The sequence below is a fragment of the Peromyscus californicus genome, unplaced genomic scaffold (assembly GCF_007827085.1).
Source record: "Peromyscus californicus insignis strain IS unplaced genomic scaffold, ASM782708v3 Scaffold_8__1_contigs__length_139910024, whole genome shotgun sequence".
Taxonomy (NCBI): domain Eukaryota; kingdom Metazoa; phylum Chordata; class Mammalia; order Rodentia; family Cricetidae; genus Peromyscus; species Peromyscus californicus.
Window position 1 is genome coordinate 64,615,104 of NW_026294606.1, and position 18,960 is coordinate 64,634,063.

General features: G+C 44.2%; 1 protein-coding gene across 6 annotated transcripts in view; it reads right to left on the reverse strand.

Annotated features, from left to right (window-relative positions):
- The window catches only part of Frmd4a (FERM domain containing 4A), a 611,671-nt gene that overhangs the window by 332,250 nt on the left and 260,461 nt on the right, over nt 1-18,960 (reverse strand). For 2 of the 6 annotated variants that reach the window (XM_052729397.1, XM_052729399.1), the window contains exon 1: nt 1,843-2,263. The exons of 3 other annotated variants lie outside the window; for them this stretch is intronic. In XM_052729397.1, coding sequence (XP_052585357.1) covers nt 1,843-1,908 — 66 coding nt within the window. In that variant the 5' untranslated portion in view covers nt 1,909-2,263. Of the gene's footprint in view, nt 1-1,842; nt 2,266-18,960 lie in introns of those variants that run through there. One more of the 6 variants, XM_052729403.1, reaches the window with a different exon arrangement.

Sequence of the window (18,960 nt, forward strand, 5' to 3'; positions counted from 1 at the left end):
AACAAGTCCTTAGTATATAGCTCATGGTGTTGATACGGCGTATTGGATGCTAAGAAGGCTAGAGGCAGGTGCCCTTGAGAACATGAGTTCTGATTCCCAGCACCCATGTAAAAAGCCATATTTGGCCACTGTACTCATGTCACCCTGGAGCTGTGGGGGGGGGGGGCAGAAGGCTGTACCAGTGGGGGCTGCTGCCTGGCAGCTTAGCTCCAGGTTCAGTGAGTGACACTGGACCAAGAGAGAGGAAGAGGCAGAGAGAGCAGGACATTCAGTGTTCTCCTCTGGCCTTCCTGAGAGAGTGGGTGAACAAACCCTCCAAATGGGGCCAGGAAAATGGAGCAATCAAGTGAGAGGTAGTTATTAAATTATTAAATTACAATTACTATTATTAAAAAGGATGGGGCATATGAGAGTTCTTCCCCTTAAAGATGAAGAACTTTGCCAGGCTTGGGAACAAGACCATGGGAATGTAGAGGGAGTAGAAAGGAAATTAGGGAGTCAAGGCAATAAGGGGGATACATTAATGTCCTTCGGGTACTTCAAGAAAAACAATTTTCTGATTAATTTTTTCCCCTCTGAGACAATCACACTCTCATTGATCCTTTACTATGCCGGAGACCACCGCCTACCTCAACCCTGCAGAGAGGACTGGCCATCAAAGCTAGTTTCCTGTTTTGCTCTCTATCATACATCCTATGAACTGATGACTCTGGGCTAGACATTCAGGAGGACCCTGTCCATTCTTTACCACGTACTCTACCTTCAGGCTTATTTCCCAATGCATGCCTATGCTCTGAATGGACTCAAGTCCCTCAGCTTCCCACACCCTCCTAAAAGAGAAAGCCCCTCTGGGAATCCTGCCAGCATGAAGTTGCCTCCATTTGAAGATAAATTATAAATTAATAATAAGAAATGCTCCAGACTCTCCTGTCTGCCAAAATACGCCATTCATTGTAAAGTCCGTGAAAGGGCCCTAGTGATGTATAGCCAAAGAGCACCAACCCTCTGGAGCCTTTTCCTTATTCTAAACACAGACTAGTTTGCCCTCCCAGCATGCGCTGCAGCCGCCTTCCCTGGCAGACCAACTGTTGTTCTTGGAAGGAGCACACCACCAACACCTTCCAGCTGCCTTACCACCTGCAAGACTGCTTCTGCAGTCCCCTCCACACCATCAGCAGCCCAGAGAGAGCAGACCTGTGCCCTGCAGCAAACCCAAACAAAGTGTAAGGAGCCCTGTGGTTGGTCAGGGGTAGAGACTCTGTTGATGGGGGCTTTTCAGAATTGCTTTGCTAAAATCATTGCAGGAAGAGGGGGGTCCCTGTCAGCTGCTATTTCCTTTAGAGGAAAATAAATGAAACCAAACAACTTCATCTGATCAAATCAATTCCTGGGGAACTCGTATGAAAACAGTCTGTGGACAGTAGAGTCAGTGATGCTACCCAGGAATCTGCATTTCTCTGCATGGAATGATCAGTATTTTGAGCACTATAAATTCCACAAACAAATCTGGTCTCCCCAGAGAATGCATACTGAAGTGGTTTTGATCTCTCCTGGGGAGTGTTTTCTGTTTCTTCAGCCCATTCATTCAGATTTCTGCAACTTACTTGATTCAAAATGCCACATCTCTGCCAGTTAATCCATATGGACAGTTCTGTGTCACTGGACATTTAGGAACAATGCCCCCACCCCCCAGTTCCCCCCACAGCACATTAGTAAGACATGACAACGTTGTGTGGAAACGGGACAAGCTAGAAGCCTCAGTTACTATGGGGACACAATCTCTAGGTTACTTGGGATGGCAAGGACAATCTTGGTACATTGAAATGAAAAGCTTTTACTCACAAACACATCCATGAGCAGGTGCTCGAGGGTCATCTCGAAGTCATCCAGTCTGGCAGCTAAAGTCATGGTCAATGTCCCAGTTCGCTCTTAGGCCCCACAAGCAAGCTGCAAACCCTTCCGCTCACAGAACACCTTTGGTGTCAAAGTCAGTTACCAGGCAAAGTTGCCACTAGTGAGAAGTGGGAACTCTTAAAATAAAACAGAGCATTGCAGAACGGGCTGCCAGGGTTCCCTAGAAGAAATGATAAAGGGTTTAAAAAACCCAAACTCTTATTAATGATTCTGTGCTACCAGACTGGGCACAAAGGTCACCAGGTGAGGAAGGCAGTCTCCTCTGTAGAATTTCCCAAGGTGAAGTGCCCGCTACACGCAAGGGATCGCAGCAGCAGATGAATGTGAAGACAGCTAGATAGGGCAGGAACGAGACTGGGAAACCTCACGAAGCCGTCTGACTCTGATATTTATAGGGCCACATGTTTTTGACTCCAGCCATTTCTCAGTTCATTTCTGACCTTTCATAAATGGCTACACACAGTGGAGTGTATTGTCGAACGGGGGCAGTGGGTCCTGCAGGACTTGGCTGTGACCAATGCCAGGGCAATTCACACAGACACGCCATCAATGGCTCTTTGTGGAGGACGCATCAGACCTTGTTCTGTGCACCACGACAGAGAAACACAGTCTTGTGGAAAACAAGGAAATGAAAGTTGGAGGGTACTAAATTTTTCCCCAGAATATTATTAGATCCCATACGATCTCCCCCTCACACCCTCGTCATGCACAAGTAGATAAACATCTCAGAAATAGGCTTCATCTCTGTGTCAGCTCCTCCAGCATCTGTCAGGTAGAATATTCACGAAACCTTGGAAATTCTTTTTGGCTTCTATAGTTTGACTCCTTTCTATTCATGCAAGCATTTTTAAAAATTGCAATAAAATATTCATGACACAAATGTGATGCTTCATCTTCTTTTGTAGTGGTGTGTGTGTGTACGTGTGTGTACATGTGTGAACATATATATATATATATAGGTATGCATGTATGGGGGCGCTAGTGGACTATGTTGAGTGTCTTCCTCTATTGCTCATATCCCATGCTATTCCTTGAGGTAGGACTGAACCTGGAGATTGTTATTTTATATTTTCCTGCTAGGCTGGTGATTAGGAAGGCCCAGAGATCTTTCTGTCTCTGCCCTCACTCCACCCTTACCCACCTGCTGGGGTTACAGGCAAGCATATATATATATATATATATATATATATATATATATATATATATATATATATATATATATATATATATATATTGAGGTTGCTGGAGATCTGAATTCAGGTCCTCATGCTTTCTTAGGAAGCTCCTCTTATTCACTGAGCTATTTCTCCAGTTCCATCTCAACTATGCTACATGTGATTCAGCAATGCTCCATTAAGCTCTTCACATCACTGTCCAATGATGTGTTGCACAGTTGTGTGTTGAAGTATTGCTGTCATCCAACTCTGGAAACTTTGATTTTGTAAAACTGAACCACAATACCATGGAACACTAACTCCTCATGTCTCTCCATTTCTCTCTCTCTCTGCCTCTCTGACCCACAATCCTACATTCTGTTTTTCATGCATCTTCCTTGTCTTGGGAGGCCCTATAAGGGACATACTGTATTTGGCTTCTGGTGAATGGCTTATTCACTTAGCATAACATCCTCAAGCGCGTGTTAGAATTTTCTTTTACTTTTTTTGCCTATGTATGCATGTGTGGTATGCATATGTGATGTGCATATGTGATGTGTGTTTGTATGTGTGTGTACAGTTGCACATGCACATGTGTGCACATATATGTGGAGGTCCAATGTTGATGCTGGGTATCTTCCTTGATTGTTCCTCACTTTTTATTGAGGCAGGGTCTTTCACAGTTTGCTGTTTTGGCTAGTCTAACTAGCTAGCTTACTCTGGGAATTCCCTGTTTCTGCTTCCTCTGTACCAGGATTGTGGGCAGGCCACCATGCTTGCCACACTTTTATGTGGCTTTTGGGGATTTGAACTCTGGTCCTCACACTTGTGCAGCAAGTACTTTATCCACTGAGCCATCTCCCCAGCCCAGAATTTCTTTTCTTTTTTAAGGATGAAATCACATATCTAAAGAAATAACATCACTTTGGGCACATTTTCAGAACTGAGAAAACCTCCCAGGAATACTTGGTATCAAGACCATAGTAGACATTTGTGTCACGACTGTACTAACAGACATAGCCCCAGTATAGAAAGACCAGACGGCCTCCTAGTTATCTCACAAGCCCTAGCTCAAAAAGTCTAGTCTTTTGATTCCAATCAGGGGAAGCCAACACCCATGTCAGAGGGGGTAATCCATGTGAAACTGAGGAGGGAACAGAAGTCTAAGAGGCTCGCACTCTACAACATGAGTATTTCCCCTTCTACCCCAGTTCTCTAAAAGGAGAGTAGCAAAACTCCTGGGTTTAGTTTCCACACAAGTGTTCATTTTCCCAAAGATGGAGGTAGACAGATTCAGTATATGTAATTTAAACAGAGCCACCATGAAATAAAGTCACTCCCCCACTAGAAAGAAAATCCTGATAAAAAGCTTAACCTTGTTTTAAAAGCAGTTTGAAGGCCTGTCAAACTTGCTTAGCTTGACAGTCTGTCATCAGTTACACTCAAAGGTCTGGCACGTTGCAGTTTTGAATTTGCTTTAGAGCCCCTAGTGGGGGATGGACAGCGGGTACCACAACAGGTGTCTCTTGTTAAGCGGTGGCGTCAGAGGAGGAGTGGGGGTGATGCTGTGATGGACAGCTTCAATAGCTGAGACTGTACAGAAAACATATTTCCCTGACAGGGGAATGGCTTCCCAGGCCTTCCTATCTGCTAATGTGCTTCCAGCATCTGACACTGATTCTGTGACTAGAGCCACATCAGCAACTAAGACTCAATACAGATGACTTCTTGCCACACAGCTGCCATCTTGTGTTTAAACAGAGTCACATGTCTTGCTACATGAGTTCTTGTCGGCCTTCTTTTGTTGACTACAGCTCTACTTCTCATAGGGTTCCCAAGGCTTTTGTTAAAAACTATTGCTGCCTAGAAGGCGCTCAAGGGGCCAGGTGTCTCTCACCAATCAAATCAATGATGTGGGCACCATTGACCATGCCACTAGAAGACTGTTAGGGAAGACAGATGTCTATACCAATGCAATATTGTTCCAGTCTCCCAGAAATCTCAGGGGAGGGTTCAAATCAAGTTTTCATGTGCCCACTCTTCTATGAATTAAATTGGGAAAAGGCACACTTTATTTACCTCGTTTTGTGTGTACATGTATATATAATTGAGTGCTGGGGTACATATGTGTATCCAGGTGTATGTATGGAGGCCAGAAGTCAATCTTGAATTTTGAGCATTGTTCCTCAGAAGTTGTTCACTGTTCTTGTTGTTTATTTGTTTGTTTTAAGGCAGGGTTTCTCAATGGACTGGAAATCAACTAGGCAGCCTGGGTGGCTAGTGAGCCACGGGGATTCTCCATCTCTTAGGTTCTATGATTACAAGCACTTGCCTCCATGCCCAGAACTTTTTGTGGGTTCTAGAGATGGAATTCAGGCTCCCATGTTTGCACACCGAACACTTTGCTAACTGAACCATCTCCCTGGCCCTCCAAGGTATTTTTTTTTATTCACAAAAGACATCCCAGTTTATTTTCATCAGCCCACCTTCTGGGATAGACCAGTGGTTACTTGATGGAGAATAATTGATTCAAATGAACCTATTATTTTTAATATTCCTCATTTAAGGAGTCAGCCTCCCAGTCTCAACAATGGCTTTTCATGGTTGTTTTCTACAATTGTTTGAGCTTGAAAGAAACAGCAGACATCAGGGGCAAGCAAGTCTGTACAGTCTAGGTGTGCAAGTGCCTAGTATTCTAGAGCAGGACCTAAGAAACATGTCTGAGGGGTGTATGTGTGTACATGTGTGTATGAGACTGGGTACATACAGGCCACCGCACACATGACACTTGGCACATGTATGAAGGTCAGAGGAATACTTGCTAGACTTGGTTCTCTCCTTCTACCATATGGGTTTCTAGGATTGAACTTAGGTCATCAGGCATGGTGGCAGGTGACATTAGCCTCTGAGCCATGCCCCTGATCCTGGTGAGGCTGTCTCTGCAATAGTTTCTAAAAGGGAGAAATTAATCAGAAGGGAGTTAGCCTGGCATGCAAATAGGAAATAGGCAATGGGTTACGGATATTATTCATGGGAGACTTTCACGAGGAATGCTGGGAACTGCAAGCAGCCACTGGATACCAAGGAAGGTGGGAGGACCACTCTAGTGCCCTACCTTCATCCACCTCCTCAGTTCTGGGATTACAAGCACGAATCACCACACCTAGCCTCTTAGGTACCAAGGGTTGAACAGAGGCCCTCATGATTATACGGCCAAGCTCATCATTGGCTAAATTGTTTCTCTAATCCTTAAAATTTTGTTTCTGTTTGACTTTTGAATGCTTAGTTCTTCTTCCTATGCTATGAAACATCTCCCCCAGGCTTAATATTTTGCTGCTCAGACAAACAAAACGTCAGTCTTGCGAGGGTAGAATTAGCTGCACTCCCTATTTAGACATAAAGCTGGTCTCAGTCCTTCTTCCTAGGACTGAAAAAAAAAATCACTCTTCCAGAAAGCTCTGGTGTCTTGTTTGTTTTGTTTTGTTTTTCACTCCTGGAAATAAGCATTCACTTTAAATGTTCTATAAAGTGGAGGTTCTCCCATTCAGTCAGACCACATTTCAGCTCCTAGCAACTCTTCTCTATTAAGGACAACTGTGTGCGTGTCCTAGGCACTAGGCAGTGGAATACACAGATGTATTTAACTGGAAACACCTTTCAGTCCACTCAAGAACAGTGATTTTCTTCTCAAGATCACTTATTTGAAGACTAAGTATAAACCAGTGTGTCAGATTCCTGCAGGATTGATCAGAACTGGTCCAAAAAGTAACCTAGTAAACCATTTTACGCCTGGACCAGTGAATGTCAGTAGCAATTGAATCCAATTATTGAGCAAAAACTAAGATTTTTAAAAAGTAAACTCACTGGCTTTTATCTTGATCACTCAAGTTTGACTCCCCACCTGGAATATGCTGCAATAATAACTTCCCTCAACAATAAAGCCTTTAATCCATTTTGAGCAGATTTTTGCATATGGTATGAGATTTCATTCTTTTTCACAAGGATACCCAATTTTTCCAGCACTATTTATTGAAGAAATCATCCTTTCCCCAAATCTGGAGGACATTAGGCTGATGGAAACAAGATAGATACATAAAGACAAGCCCAGCATGGGCTCACTTACATGAGGAATCTCAAATAGTCAAACTTGTAGAAGGAGAGACTTTAGGGACTGGGGAGGGGGTGTGGGGAAGTGATAGTCGGAGGGATAAAGCATTGGCTATGTGGGATAAAGAAGTTCTGAGGACCTAAAGTCAGCAGTGTGACCACAATTAACAATGCTGCATTGTATGCTTGAAATGGGCTGAGAGGGTCACACTTAAGTCTCCTTCTCTCTCTTTGAAGAGCAGAGAGAGAGAGAGAGAGAGAGAGAGAGAGAGAGAGAGAGAGAGAGAGAGAGAGAGAGAGAGAGAGAGAGAAACCTTGAGAAAGCAAGCTGGGCATGGTAGCATATACCTGTAACCCCAGTACTTTGGAAGTACATAAGAGGATCAAGAGCTGAAGGTCAGCCTTAATTACATAGTAAGTTGGAAGTACAAACCCTATCTAAATAAAATAAAATAGATTAACAAAATGAAATGATGGTTAGATTAGCTAGCTTGTGTGATAATACACACACACACACACACACACACACACACACACACAGCCCCCAGTTAATCTCATATTTTAAATATTTATAATTATCCCTGTATAACTGTGGTAGGATGGGAAAGCCCTCCATGACACACGTAAAGGTGACTAATATAATGGCCTGTTAATGGCTTACCTGTCCAACATGCATCTCACCTTACATCCAGACAGTGAGTGGATTCTGGAGATACTATGTATTAGTAAAACAGCTCTCTTCTCATAGCCAGACAGACATCTGTCTGTCTGAGTAGAGTTATAAAGGCTAGCCTGTCTGCTCTGGCCTTCTCTGTGAGGACAAACATGTCAATTTAAAGGCTTGTGTCTATAGGACTCCGCAGGCTGGCACTGGCTGGGTATCAGGCTGTAGGGATCTCTTGGTGCCTGTCCTCGTGCCCAACTGTGGCTATCAGCTGACTTACACAGTCAGCCTTGTCTTCCCCATTCACACTGCATCTTTCCATTTTGGTGGCTTCTCTGAGAAGCACAAAGGGTCCATTCCTCTACATGTCCCCTGACTCTGCTTGCCGCCTTATCTCCTGTACCCACAAGCCCCTGTCCCCTCACAAGTGTGGATGTCATGACTCTGAAAACCAACGGTGATATTAGTATCAGGCACTGGCTGTGGTGCTGATGGAGAGGGATGTACAATAACCCGCCTGGTCTTCTTTTGGGCTTGTCGCCTATCATGTGCCCTGTCACTATGGGACTGCTGCACCCAGGCTCTGTAAGGGGGTGGGATGGGACACCAGCACACACACAGTACAACAAAGTCATTTTGATGCACACTTGGTAAAGACTGGCGCACAGTGTGGCTTCCCAGACTGTTTGTAGGGAGAGATCCTAGGGACCAAATGAAAACAATGCTCAGATGGTGACAGGGAGCCCATGCCATTGAAGGCCAAAGCTTCCCAGACACACAGTGGAGAAGGGTGGATACACACTCCTATCATAGATGCATGTGCTGGTTATTAAGGCCTCCTGCATTTGAGGTTTGTCCAGAAACAACAGGCAAGGTTGAAAAGGCTGAAAAGAATGTGTGAGATTCCCACTACTCTTCTCTAGTGCAAATGTGCATATGCACACACACACATGCACACACACCACAATACACACAAACCCACATACACATGCTACACACACACACCATATACACACACATCACACACATACACACCACACATACACACAAACCCACATACACACACTGCATACACACACACCACATACACACATACCACACACACACACACACACACACACACACACACACACACACACACACCAAGCCATATTTCTTCCCATCCTGAATCCCCCCTCCCCTCCCATCACTACTGCAGTCCAAGGACTACCTCCCCCACAAGAGATGAGGTGACGGCAGACAGACATGAGGGAAGGTGATGGGCAGAGTCCCGTGGCAGCAGGAGGGTAGCGTGTGTGTGGACGGCGAGTGTGGATTGTGTTCTCTGCAGTTTTCACTGTTTCCACCTTTCTTGGGAAGGCAGCTGTTATGAAGATCAAGGAGTGGCCATGCTGTGCTCTATGAAATATCTCTAGGGTGAGCTATGCTGTAGAACAGCAGTGTACCAACGGCCATGTTCCAGGATGAGCCGAGTCCTGACAAGCAGGCTGGGGATAGCAACTTTTGCAGTTCTGGTAGTCATGGTGATTAACTGATCCATTGCTTTTCCATGACCTCTAGTACAGCTGATTACACATACATATTACATACATCATAGACTTTATACATTATACACATACATTATAATGTACACACATACATATTACATTATACATATACATTACATACATACATGCATTATAATGTTATTTGATACACATACATATTACATACATATTATACACATATATTACATATATTGCACACATTATACATTATATACTTACATTTACATTATAATACACACATTACATACATTATACACATTAAACATATTACATATAATACACATACACATACATATTACATACATACACACATGCATTATAATAAATTATTTGGTGATAGGTTAATGTCCTTTTTCTTCTTGTTTACATGGCAGAACTGTGTCAATAGTTTAAAAATATGCTGTAAACATCCATGATTATTTTTAAATGTGCGTGATCCAGCCCAGGACCTCGGACGTGCCAGTACACTAGACAAGTGTTCTACCACTGAGCTAGCACGTCAGTGCCTATTATTCATGAATTTTATTTGAGGACAGGATGAGGTATTTAAAAATACTTGTTAGAGAGTCTGGGTAGATGGCTCAGTGGATACAGCGTTTACTGTACCTGTGTGAGGGTGAGTTTGAACCCCCAGAACCCACGCAGAAGCCAGGCATGGTGGCTCATGTCTCCACACTTAGCGCTAGCAGATGGGTGAGATGGTGGAGACAGGCAGGTACCAAGGGCTAACTGGCCTGCCAGTCTAGCGGAAACACGGAGCTCGGGATTAAAGTGGGGTAAATTCACCCCCCTAGAAACTGTTGTCTGTATCTCTCTCTTAGGCAGCAAACAGGGCAGTGAGGACTCTGCTACCAGGCAGGTGAGGGGCAGGTGTCTGAGATCAGAAAGCAAGAGGATGGTGCAAGGAAACAGAATTGGAAATCACTGTGTTACACAAAATAAGCTAGCCACAGAAAGACGAATATTCCATGTTTTCTTTCATATGCGGAAGCTAGGTTTAAAAGGACATATGTGGGGAGAGGTGTCCCCATTACTCATCTGTCTTGAGGTGACATGGGTGGGAGAGAGGTGCCCTCCTGCACCTTCCCCTGCCCCCCCCCATCAATGCCTGAGGCAGATGGGAGAGCTGGCCCTGAGGTTATAAGAGCAAGAGAGCTGTCCTTGCCCCCACCAGCTGTAACACTTGGAGGGCAGGCCCTGCACCTCGCCTGGGCAGCACAGTAAAGCCGACCCTGTTGTCAGTGGTGTGGGTAAGGCAGCCCTGATGTTGTGAGCATGGGAGAGCTGTCCCCATTACTCATCTGTCATGTGGCAGTATGGACCCGGGAGTGGGGGTGGGGGTGGGTGCAGATTCCCCCCCCATCAATGCCTGAGGCAGGTGGAAGAGCTGTCTCTGCCCCTCATCAGCTGCAGCACTCAGGAGAGTGGCCCCCGCACCTTGCCTGGACAACACAGGAGAGCTGGCCCTGAAGGTTAATGTGTGGGAGAGCCGACCCTGAGGACGTGAAAGCCAGAGAACTGGCCCCGCCCCTTGCTCATCACTCCAAGGGATGAACAAGCCAGGGCAATGCTGGAGAGCTCACCCTGGTGGTGAGGACAGGGGAGAGCTGGTGGGCTGACCAACCCTGCAACTACCCAGGCCCAGAACCAGGGTTATGTGTTGGCCCACCCAGGCATCCATCCCATTTGTGATCTGCTGGACCATAGGTGGGGCGTGGTGTGGCATGGCGCACGCGGGGGGGGGGGGGGGGGGGGGGGGGGGGCTCAGATCTGTGGACCCAGGGCTGCAGGATCTCCATGACTTAGGGTAGCAATGGGATGTCCAGGAAGAGTCCATGGTGAGGGAGGGAGATGGGTGGGGTTGGGAGGCATGATGTGAAAGACACAAAGAATAAAGAAAAAAGAAAACAAAGAAAAAATTACACATATGGGTATAGAAGTATGTGTATTTATTAAAAATAATAAAAAAGAGCCGGGCGGTTGTGGCGCACGCCTTTAATCCCAGCACTCGGGAGGCAGAGCCAGGCGGATCTCTGTGAGTTCGAGGCCAGCCTGGGCTACCAAGTGAGTCCCAGGAAAGGCGCAAAACTACAGAGAAACCCTGTCTCGAAAAACCAAAAAAAAAAAAAAAAAAGATAAATAAATAAATAAATAAATAAATAAAAAAGAAGATGGAATTTGCATATGCACAGATGTGTTTTTTGAGGTAGTCTTCTTAAAATGGAACTGTTGACTTAAAAGTCATGGGTACATTAAAAATAAATCATTTTTAACCTGGCTCCCCATGGAGATTGCACCAGTGTACACACCCATGGTATTAAACAGCATTTGACTTTCAGTATTCTCAAGCCAGCCACACAGCCTAATGCAACTTTTGAATCTTGGGCAATGTGGATAAATAATATCCTTTCATGAGCCAAAATGCTGGTTCTTAAATAACTTCCCTCATACAAATGCAGCATAGGTTGGATTTAAACTCTCAGACTGTCTATGAAAAATTTGGTCTTCCTGATTCCATTCGCTGAGGACTGGGATCATGGTAGTGCAGTGCCGTGGCTGGTTTTACCCTGTACTAGAGAATAAACCCGGCACTTTGTGCATGCTGGGCGAACGTGCTACCAAGTAGGCTACATCCCAGCCCACAAATTCTCCTTTCTAAACTAAGATTTCCATGAGTCTAATGGATCCAGCTGTGTCCCATAAATATGGCAATAACGCACATAAGTGAATGGTTAACACAAAGATGCTAAAACCATCTACACAGCAAAGTGCACATTTAAAAGCAACTTAATAAAATCCATATTAATGGTTCCCTTATGCATTTCTGTGTTATCTACCCAAAGCACACCTGGTAGGGTGAATGAAAAATGAAAACCACACTAAGCCAGCACAAAGGGTGAGTCATTCAAACACTCCCCTTAGTAAGATTTCCCTTTAGACTTGAGGAGACATTACCAACACATGGAAGGGTTGGAATCTGAACGACCATTACACCTGATCAGATGTGGACTGCATGACATTGATAACTGTTGTCAGCCATCCAAGTTTAACTCACCAAACTGGAAACGAATCTGGTAAGTGATAGGTCTGTAGCCAGCAAAGACCCCTAGACTTCCCACAGTGTACTAAGATGTGCGAGAATCCCTGCGACTCCAAGAGTCTGCAGATTTCTCTAGGATTGGGCTGAATGGAGACTCGTCACCAATGACTTTTATCGGTCAGACTGACCCTGGCCCTGGTGCCTCATTAAATTTATTACCAGGGTCTTTTTATTTCTCTTGCAAATCATGTCAACTTCCTTTTATCCCCAAGGTCACAGCAGTATTTTGACAATAGCACCAACCAGCAGGACATTACTGGAGCATGTTTTTAATAAGGGACAGTATGGTCACCGTTAATTTCCTGGACATGCAAAAAATCATTACAGAACAGCAGCCAAGACACTAAATAATTGATTTAATTAATATAATATAATTAAGCATATTAAATATTCACACAACTTTCTGTTTTCTATTGAATTTGTATTGAGGTTGTAGTGATTTTTGCCATGTTCTGTAAGCACCAGGCTATTAATCCTGCAGCTGGAAATGCTTAGGGTCATGAATTGCTGGAAGACTCTTCTGCAGAAAGCAAGCTGTATTTAGATTGCTTATTCATAGTATTGTTTCATAATATTCTTTTTGCTCACATGAGGAAGGTATTATATAGTCGACTGTATGTGCTAGAGAGGAAGTAGGACTTTCACAACTTTAAGTTTGTATTTCTAATTTCTAAGTAAAATCTTACTGGTTGTTCTATGGACAATCGGTATCTATTCAAGTATCAGCTATCATCTATGTATCTATCTAGTCCATCTACTTATCTCTCCAATTTCTCTCTACAATCATCTATGTATGAATGAATGACTCTCTCTCTCTCTCTCTCTCTCTCTCTCTCTGTCTCTCTCTCCATCCATCCATCCATCCATCCATCCATCCATCCATCCATCCATCCGTCTACCTTCACTTCTATCTAATCTTTAGCCATTGGTTATAAGTTTATACATTATATATAATATATAGTGTGTGTGGGAGATGTGTGCGTGTGTGTGTGTGTGTGTGTGTGTGTGTGTGTGTGTGTGTGTGCGCGCGCGCGCGCGCATGTGTGTGCACATGCATGGGGAAGGAGTTGGTAGAGTGCTTACCTAAGCACAAAATCCTAGAGAAAAAGGTGGCTGTCATTTCACAGGGACCATCCACTGTTCTGGAGTCAGTCTCTCACTGGCCTGGAACTTGTCAAACAGGCTAGGCTGGCTGCCCACCTGCTTCTATCTTTCCAGTACTATTCCAAGCATACATCACAATATTTGTGTTTTCTTTTTACCCTGGTGCTACTGGGGATTGAACCTAGGGCCTTGTGTATGAGAGTCAAGTGCTCTAACCACTGAACTATAGCCCCAGCTCATGCCTTTTTTTTTTCTATTTTCTTTTTTTAAAATACATGAGTTCTGAGGATTGAATTAAGACCTTCATGCTTGCAAGGTAAGTTCTTTATAGAATTATTCACCTGCCCAGGCCCCCTATGAATTTAGTTAACCCTCGCCATAGCCCTCTAAGGTTATCATTTCTTTTTATCTATCTATCTATCTGTCTATCTATCTATCTATCATCTATCTATGCATCTATCTGTCTATGCATCTATGTATCTATCTATGTATCTATGATCTATCTATCTATCTATCTATCTATCTATCTATCTATCTATCTATCTATCATCTATCTATTTTTTTGAGACAGGGTTTCTCTGTGTAGCCTTAGTTGTTCTGAAACTTGCTCCAACTCACAGAGATCTACCTGCCTCTGTTTCCCATGTGCTGGGCTTAAAGGCCTGTGCCACCACCACCTGGCTGAGGTTACCGTTTCTTCTCCAAATCGATGAGCTCAGGTGCAGACAGGTGACCTTTCTTCTAGTCACCCAGCCAGTCACATCTGTGGAGTCTGAGTACGAATGCAAGCAATTCTGGAATCCATGGCACATCCACTACCCAGGGTTCAGGTGACACCACACTGCAGTTCTGTGTGCCATCACTTGCTCCCTGCCACTGAGGGAAGACCGTTCTTCCTGGGACTGAAACAGAGAGTTCTGTGAAACAGAGAGCTTCTCGAAAAGAGAGTGTGGCAGGGCCAAGAGGGAGGAGCCCTGGAAAATGTTTCGTATTCATCTCTCTGATAATCTTAATAGCATGCCCATTGTGCCATGGAGAGCTTCAAGAATGGGACAAAAGGAATTTAGCTGGAGTGAATGCTGGAGCACAAGAACGCAGCGTGATGCAATGCTTAAAGCTGGGAGGAGGGCAGCCGGCCTAAGAGACTGACTGTATCTTGTGCACAGGGAACAGGCCCCTGGGGACATTTGGCCTCATTTGGTCTCTTGGCAAAAGGCCACACATGAGGCTGGTGACCAGAATAAAGACTTGGAAACCCAGGTGGAAGGCTCAAGCATAGTCACTGGTAATATAACTGGATTCCTCAGACACTCAGACTAGCTCAGATTGCCCTTCCCCAGGCAGCAAATGCGTTCCCCAGAGCCAATAAGGTCCCATGGAGCCTGAACTTAGTCCCACAGTGGGTGTGGGGGTTGCAGCCTTCAGGTGCACAGGAGTTCCTCCTAACGAGGTGTTGGTGGGAAAGCTGTTGACAGAGAAATATACAGCACACAGGGGAAGGAAGGTGTCTATTACCCACCAGCAGACAGAATGGATTTCTCTGGCTTGCAAAGAAGCAGGTGCCAGGCCTTTGTAGCCAGAGAAGGTTCTACTTCTTAATTAGAAGAACTATATAGATCCCTCTTGGAAAGGCCAGATGACTAGTTCTATCATAAGGAAGCTCTGAAAACAGTGACCTGGTGCTCATTGAAAAAGTCCTAGAGTAGACCAACTCACACTGGTTTTTCTTCCATTTTCTTTTTCTTTTCATTTTTGTGCTGGGACTGGGCAATCAGAGCACTTCTGCTTTCTCCAATAAAACAGAACTCCATCTGTCCTTCGCTCTCCCCCCAGCTGCTTCTGAGGTGCCTAACTCGCCTCCTTCTCACTTTTTTCACAAAGCATTTCTTAGGATGTTCTCCAAAAACCCAGCTTTGTCTCCCAGTCCAAAGTTTCCTGGTTTCGTTTTGCACGTGAACTTCATCGCCAAAGTCCTGGCCGACTGTCATTTGTCCATTTTACACTCACTTGTTCTCTGCAGAAAAATGGAAACCCAGCCTACTCTTTCTGCATGAACTGCACTTTTTTTTTTTTTTTTTTTGGTTTTTTGAGACAGGGTTTCTCTGTGTAGCTTTGCGCCTTTCCTGGGACTCACTTGGTAGCCCAGGCTGGCCTCGAACTCACAGAGATTCTCCTGGCTCTGCCTCCCGAGTGCTGGGATTAAAGGCGTGCGCCACCACCGCCCGGCATGAACTGCACTTTTAAACAAGAGTTAACAACATGGCTGGGGGATGGACAGCTCAGTGGTTAAAGCACTTGGGGTGCAAGCATGAGGATCAGTTTGGATCCCCAGAGAGCATGTAAAAAGCCAGGCAGGCATGGCTGCCGCCTGGAATCCCAGCAAGCAGAAGGCAGAGGGAAGCTGACTAGCTAGACTAGCTGGAGTTTGCTAGCTCTGGATTCATCTAGAGAGCCTGCTTCAATATGTAAAGGAGGAGACACCTGATGCCAACTTCAGGCCTCCCTGTGCACACGCGTATGCTTGCTAACACACATTTTCACATACACATATGACCACACACACACACACACACACACATTCATGGATACCACACATATACACATGCAGAGAGAGGGAGAGAGTGTCAGGAAACACTAATTCCATTCTGGGCACATCCAAAGGAAACAAGTTCATGTGGGTAGCAAACAGGTATTTCAGAGCAGCATTTTCCCCAAAATTTTCTTCGTCAAAATTATGACAACCTGCCATTGAACTTGCTGAGGACTGAATGCAAACGTATTTCTGATGGACTTTTAAAAGTGAATGTTAGTCTTATGTTCCATATTATTCCTAAAGAAATTCTAAAATTTGATGTGTGCTGTGTGGATAAAAAGGTGACATTCAAAGACAATATCTGCGCATATGTTCATATTTAGTAATAGGATTATATTACATGATTTATCTATAGAACTAGTCTTCCCTTCCATCCACCACTTTTATTCCCTGTCCACTGGCTTCCTGCTGAGTTTTCCCTCTGCCCTTTTCATCTATGTGACATATGATTGGCCTATTTCCCGTGATTCAATCTTTTACCTCTCCTATCCTCTCAGGCTAGGACTTGTCCATGCTGGTGTTAATGTCTCTATTTCCTTTAAGCTAGTCTATCCCTGGCTCCCCACTACCTATTCTATCCTCTGGCCAACACTTGAGCAGCACGTGCCCAGCTTCTGAAGAGCTGCAGATGGCTACACTTTCTCCTAGCATTACACAGTGAAGCGTGAAATTAAACCAATCGCACTAAACCAGCTCCAGTGTCTAGCTCCCTGTCTGGATTGGGTCCACCATTCACCCAGGCATTCACCCACCCACTCATGGATCTTGGGTCATCCTTAACTTCCTCTCCTTCAGTTTCAAGTCAGCCACCTGATCAGGTCAGCTGACTCTGCCTTTTGTGTTCTGTTTCTGCCTGTTCCCTCTTCTCCACATCCCAGTGTTATTACTGTAATCTAGACCCTAAGTGGTTCATTCACTGAACTTCTTGCTGATTACCCCATGACTGCGTTTCCCTGCCTGTGGCCATGTCAGAGGATCAGCAGGTGGCAACTGACTCCAGGAGTTGGCTCACCAGAATGCAAGGCCCTGATGGGTGATTCTCAGACAGGCAAGGCCCTGAGGACTTTGGCTCCAGAATGTCTCTTGCTACTGCTGTGCCTTTTCATGCTCGCTGCCCTCATTTTTCTCTGTGATCTGGCATGCAGTGAATGGGTGTGGGGGAATCCCCACTGCCTTTAATGGAGTGCGACTATCTCATGGAAATATCCCATTCTACTGGGCACTCTTACCTGCGAATTATTATGAAGATGATTTCCTCTTAAGCTGTACTATTTAATTGAAGCAATGATTTTATACAATAGTGTTAGTTAAAATAGAATTTTGATGATTGAGGGTTTTTAATAAATATAGTAAGGGATTGTGATAGAGTTTAGTTTAGTGAGAAAATTAATATAGATAAAGGCAGGATATGGTGTTGTCCATTCCCCACCCCTCCACCATCCACCCCCGATAAACCAGGGGCTGCAGAGGATAGAAAATAAGTCATACAGCTAGAACTTATGAGTTTCTCTTGAAGAGCCATGTAGACTGTGTCTTAGGTTAATGATTAAGAAAAACAACTGTGTCCCAAAAGCTAGACTAGCTCAAGTTCTTTTAATCTTAGTGTTAGGATATGTGTTTATCTCAGTGTCCATCATAGCTAAAATAAAGCTTAAATAACGACTTCATGTTAGGTGAAGATGTGTTTGTTAATGGCTTTGATGTGGAAAATCGTGGGGAACAATTTAAAGTTTAGAATGACACACTTTTAATAGTTGAACAAGGGACTCGTTGAGGTCAGGGAGCAGGAACAAAGACAGTCTGGCTATGCAGGCTGACGTACCTTTCTTGCTAGAATGGGTTGGTGATCAAGAGTGATGACTAATGCCTTGTACCCATTTCTGTCCTCAGCTTCCTGATACAAAAAACTGTTCATGAATGGGTATGTACTCTGAGGATTCAAAGTAGAGCTGACTGTTTTTCATATATAAAAGTTTAGAAATTTGATTCTTTTAAGATTTTTTTATAAGATTCCTGTGGTGACATTTTGTTTGTGCTCTAACAAATAAAGCTTTCCTGGAGATCAGAGGGCAGAGCTAGCCACTAGTTAACCATAGAAGCCACGCTGTGGTGGCACACACCTTTAATCCCAGCACTTGGGAGGAGGAAGCAGGAAGATCAGGAGTTCAAGGCCACCCTGGGCTACATGAGATTGATCTAGTTTAAAAGAGAAACAGAGCCAGGTGGTGGAAGTTCACGCCTTTAATTCCAGCAGTAGGGAGGAGGAAACAGGAAATGATATGGCTGGATGGAGAGAGTAATATAAGGTGGAAGGAGACAGGAACTCGCTGCCCCCCTCCCTTCAGGCTGAGGAGTTGGCCAGGTAAGAGGTGGCTGTGCCTTGCTCCTTTGTCTCTCGGATCTTTCAGCATTTATCCTGATATCTGGCTCCCTGTTTTTATTATTAAGACTAATTAGGATTCGAGCTACAGTACCTGTTGAGATAGATAATAAAGTGATTGATCCTTTCTTTGTAACCACAAAATGCAGCCTGCCAATAAAAGAACTGGCTGAGAAAAATATCTTGCTTGCTTACACTCTGTTAATCTATAAGTTGCTTGGACATGAATGTATGTGGGTTCTTGAAGATAATTTGTTTTTCATCTGTAATATGTAAAGTGTTTAATCATGTAAGGGATATGGAAAATATGATGCTTCTTTTAACCTGTATTTATTGTACTCATTCACTTAAAAAACAGAATGTAACCACATTGTAATTTTTATATTGCTTAAAAGAT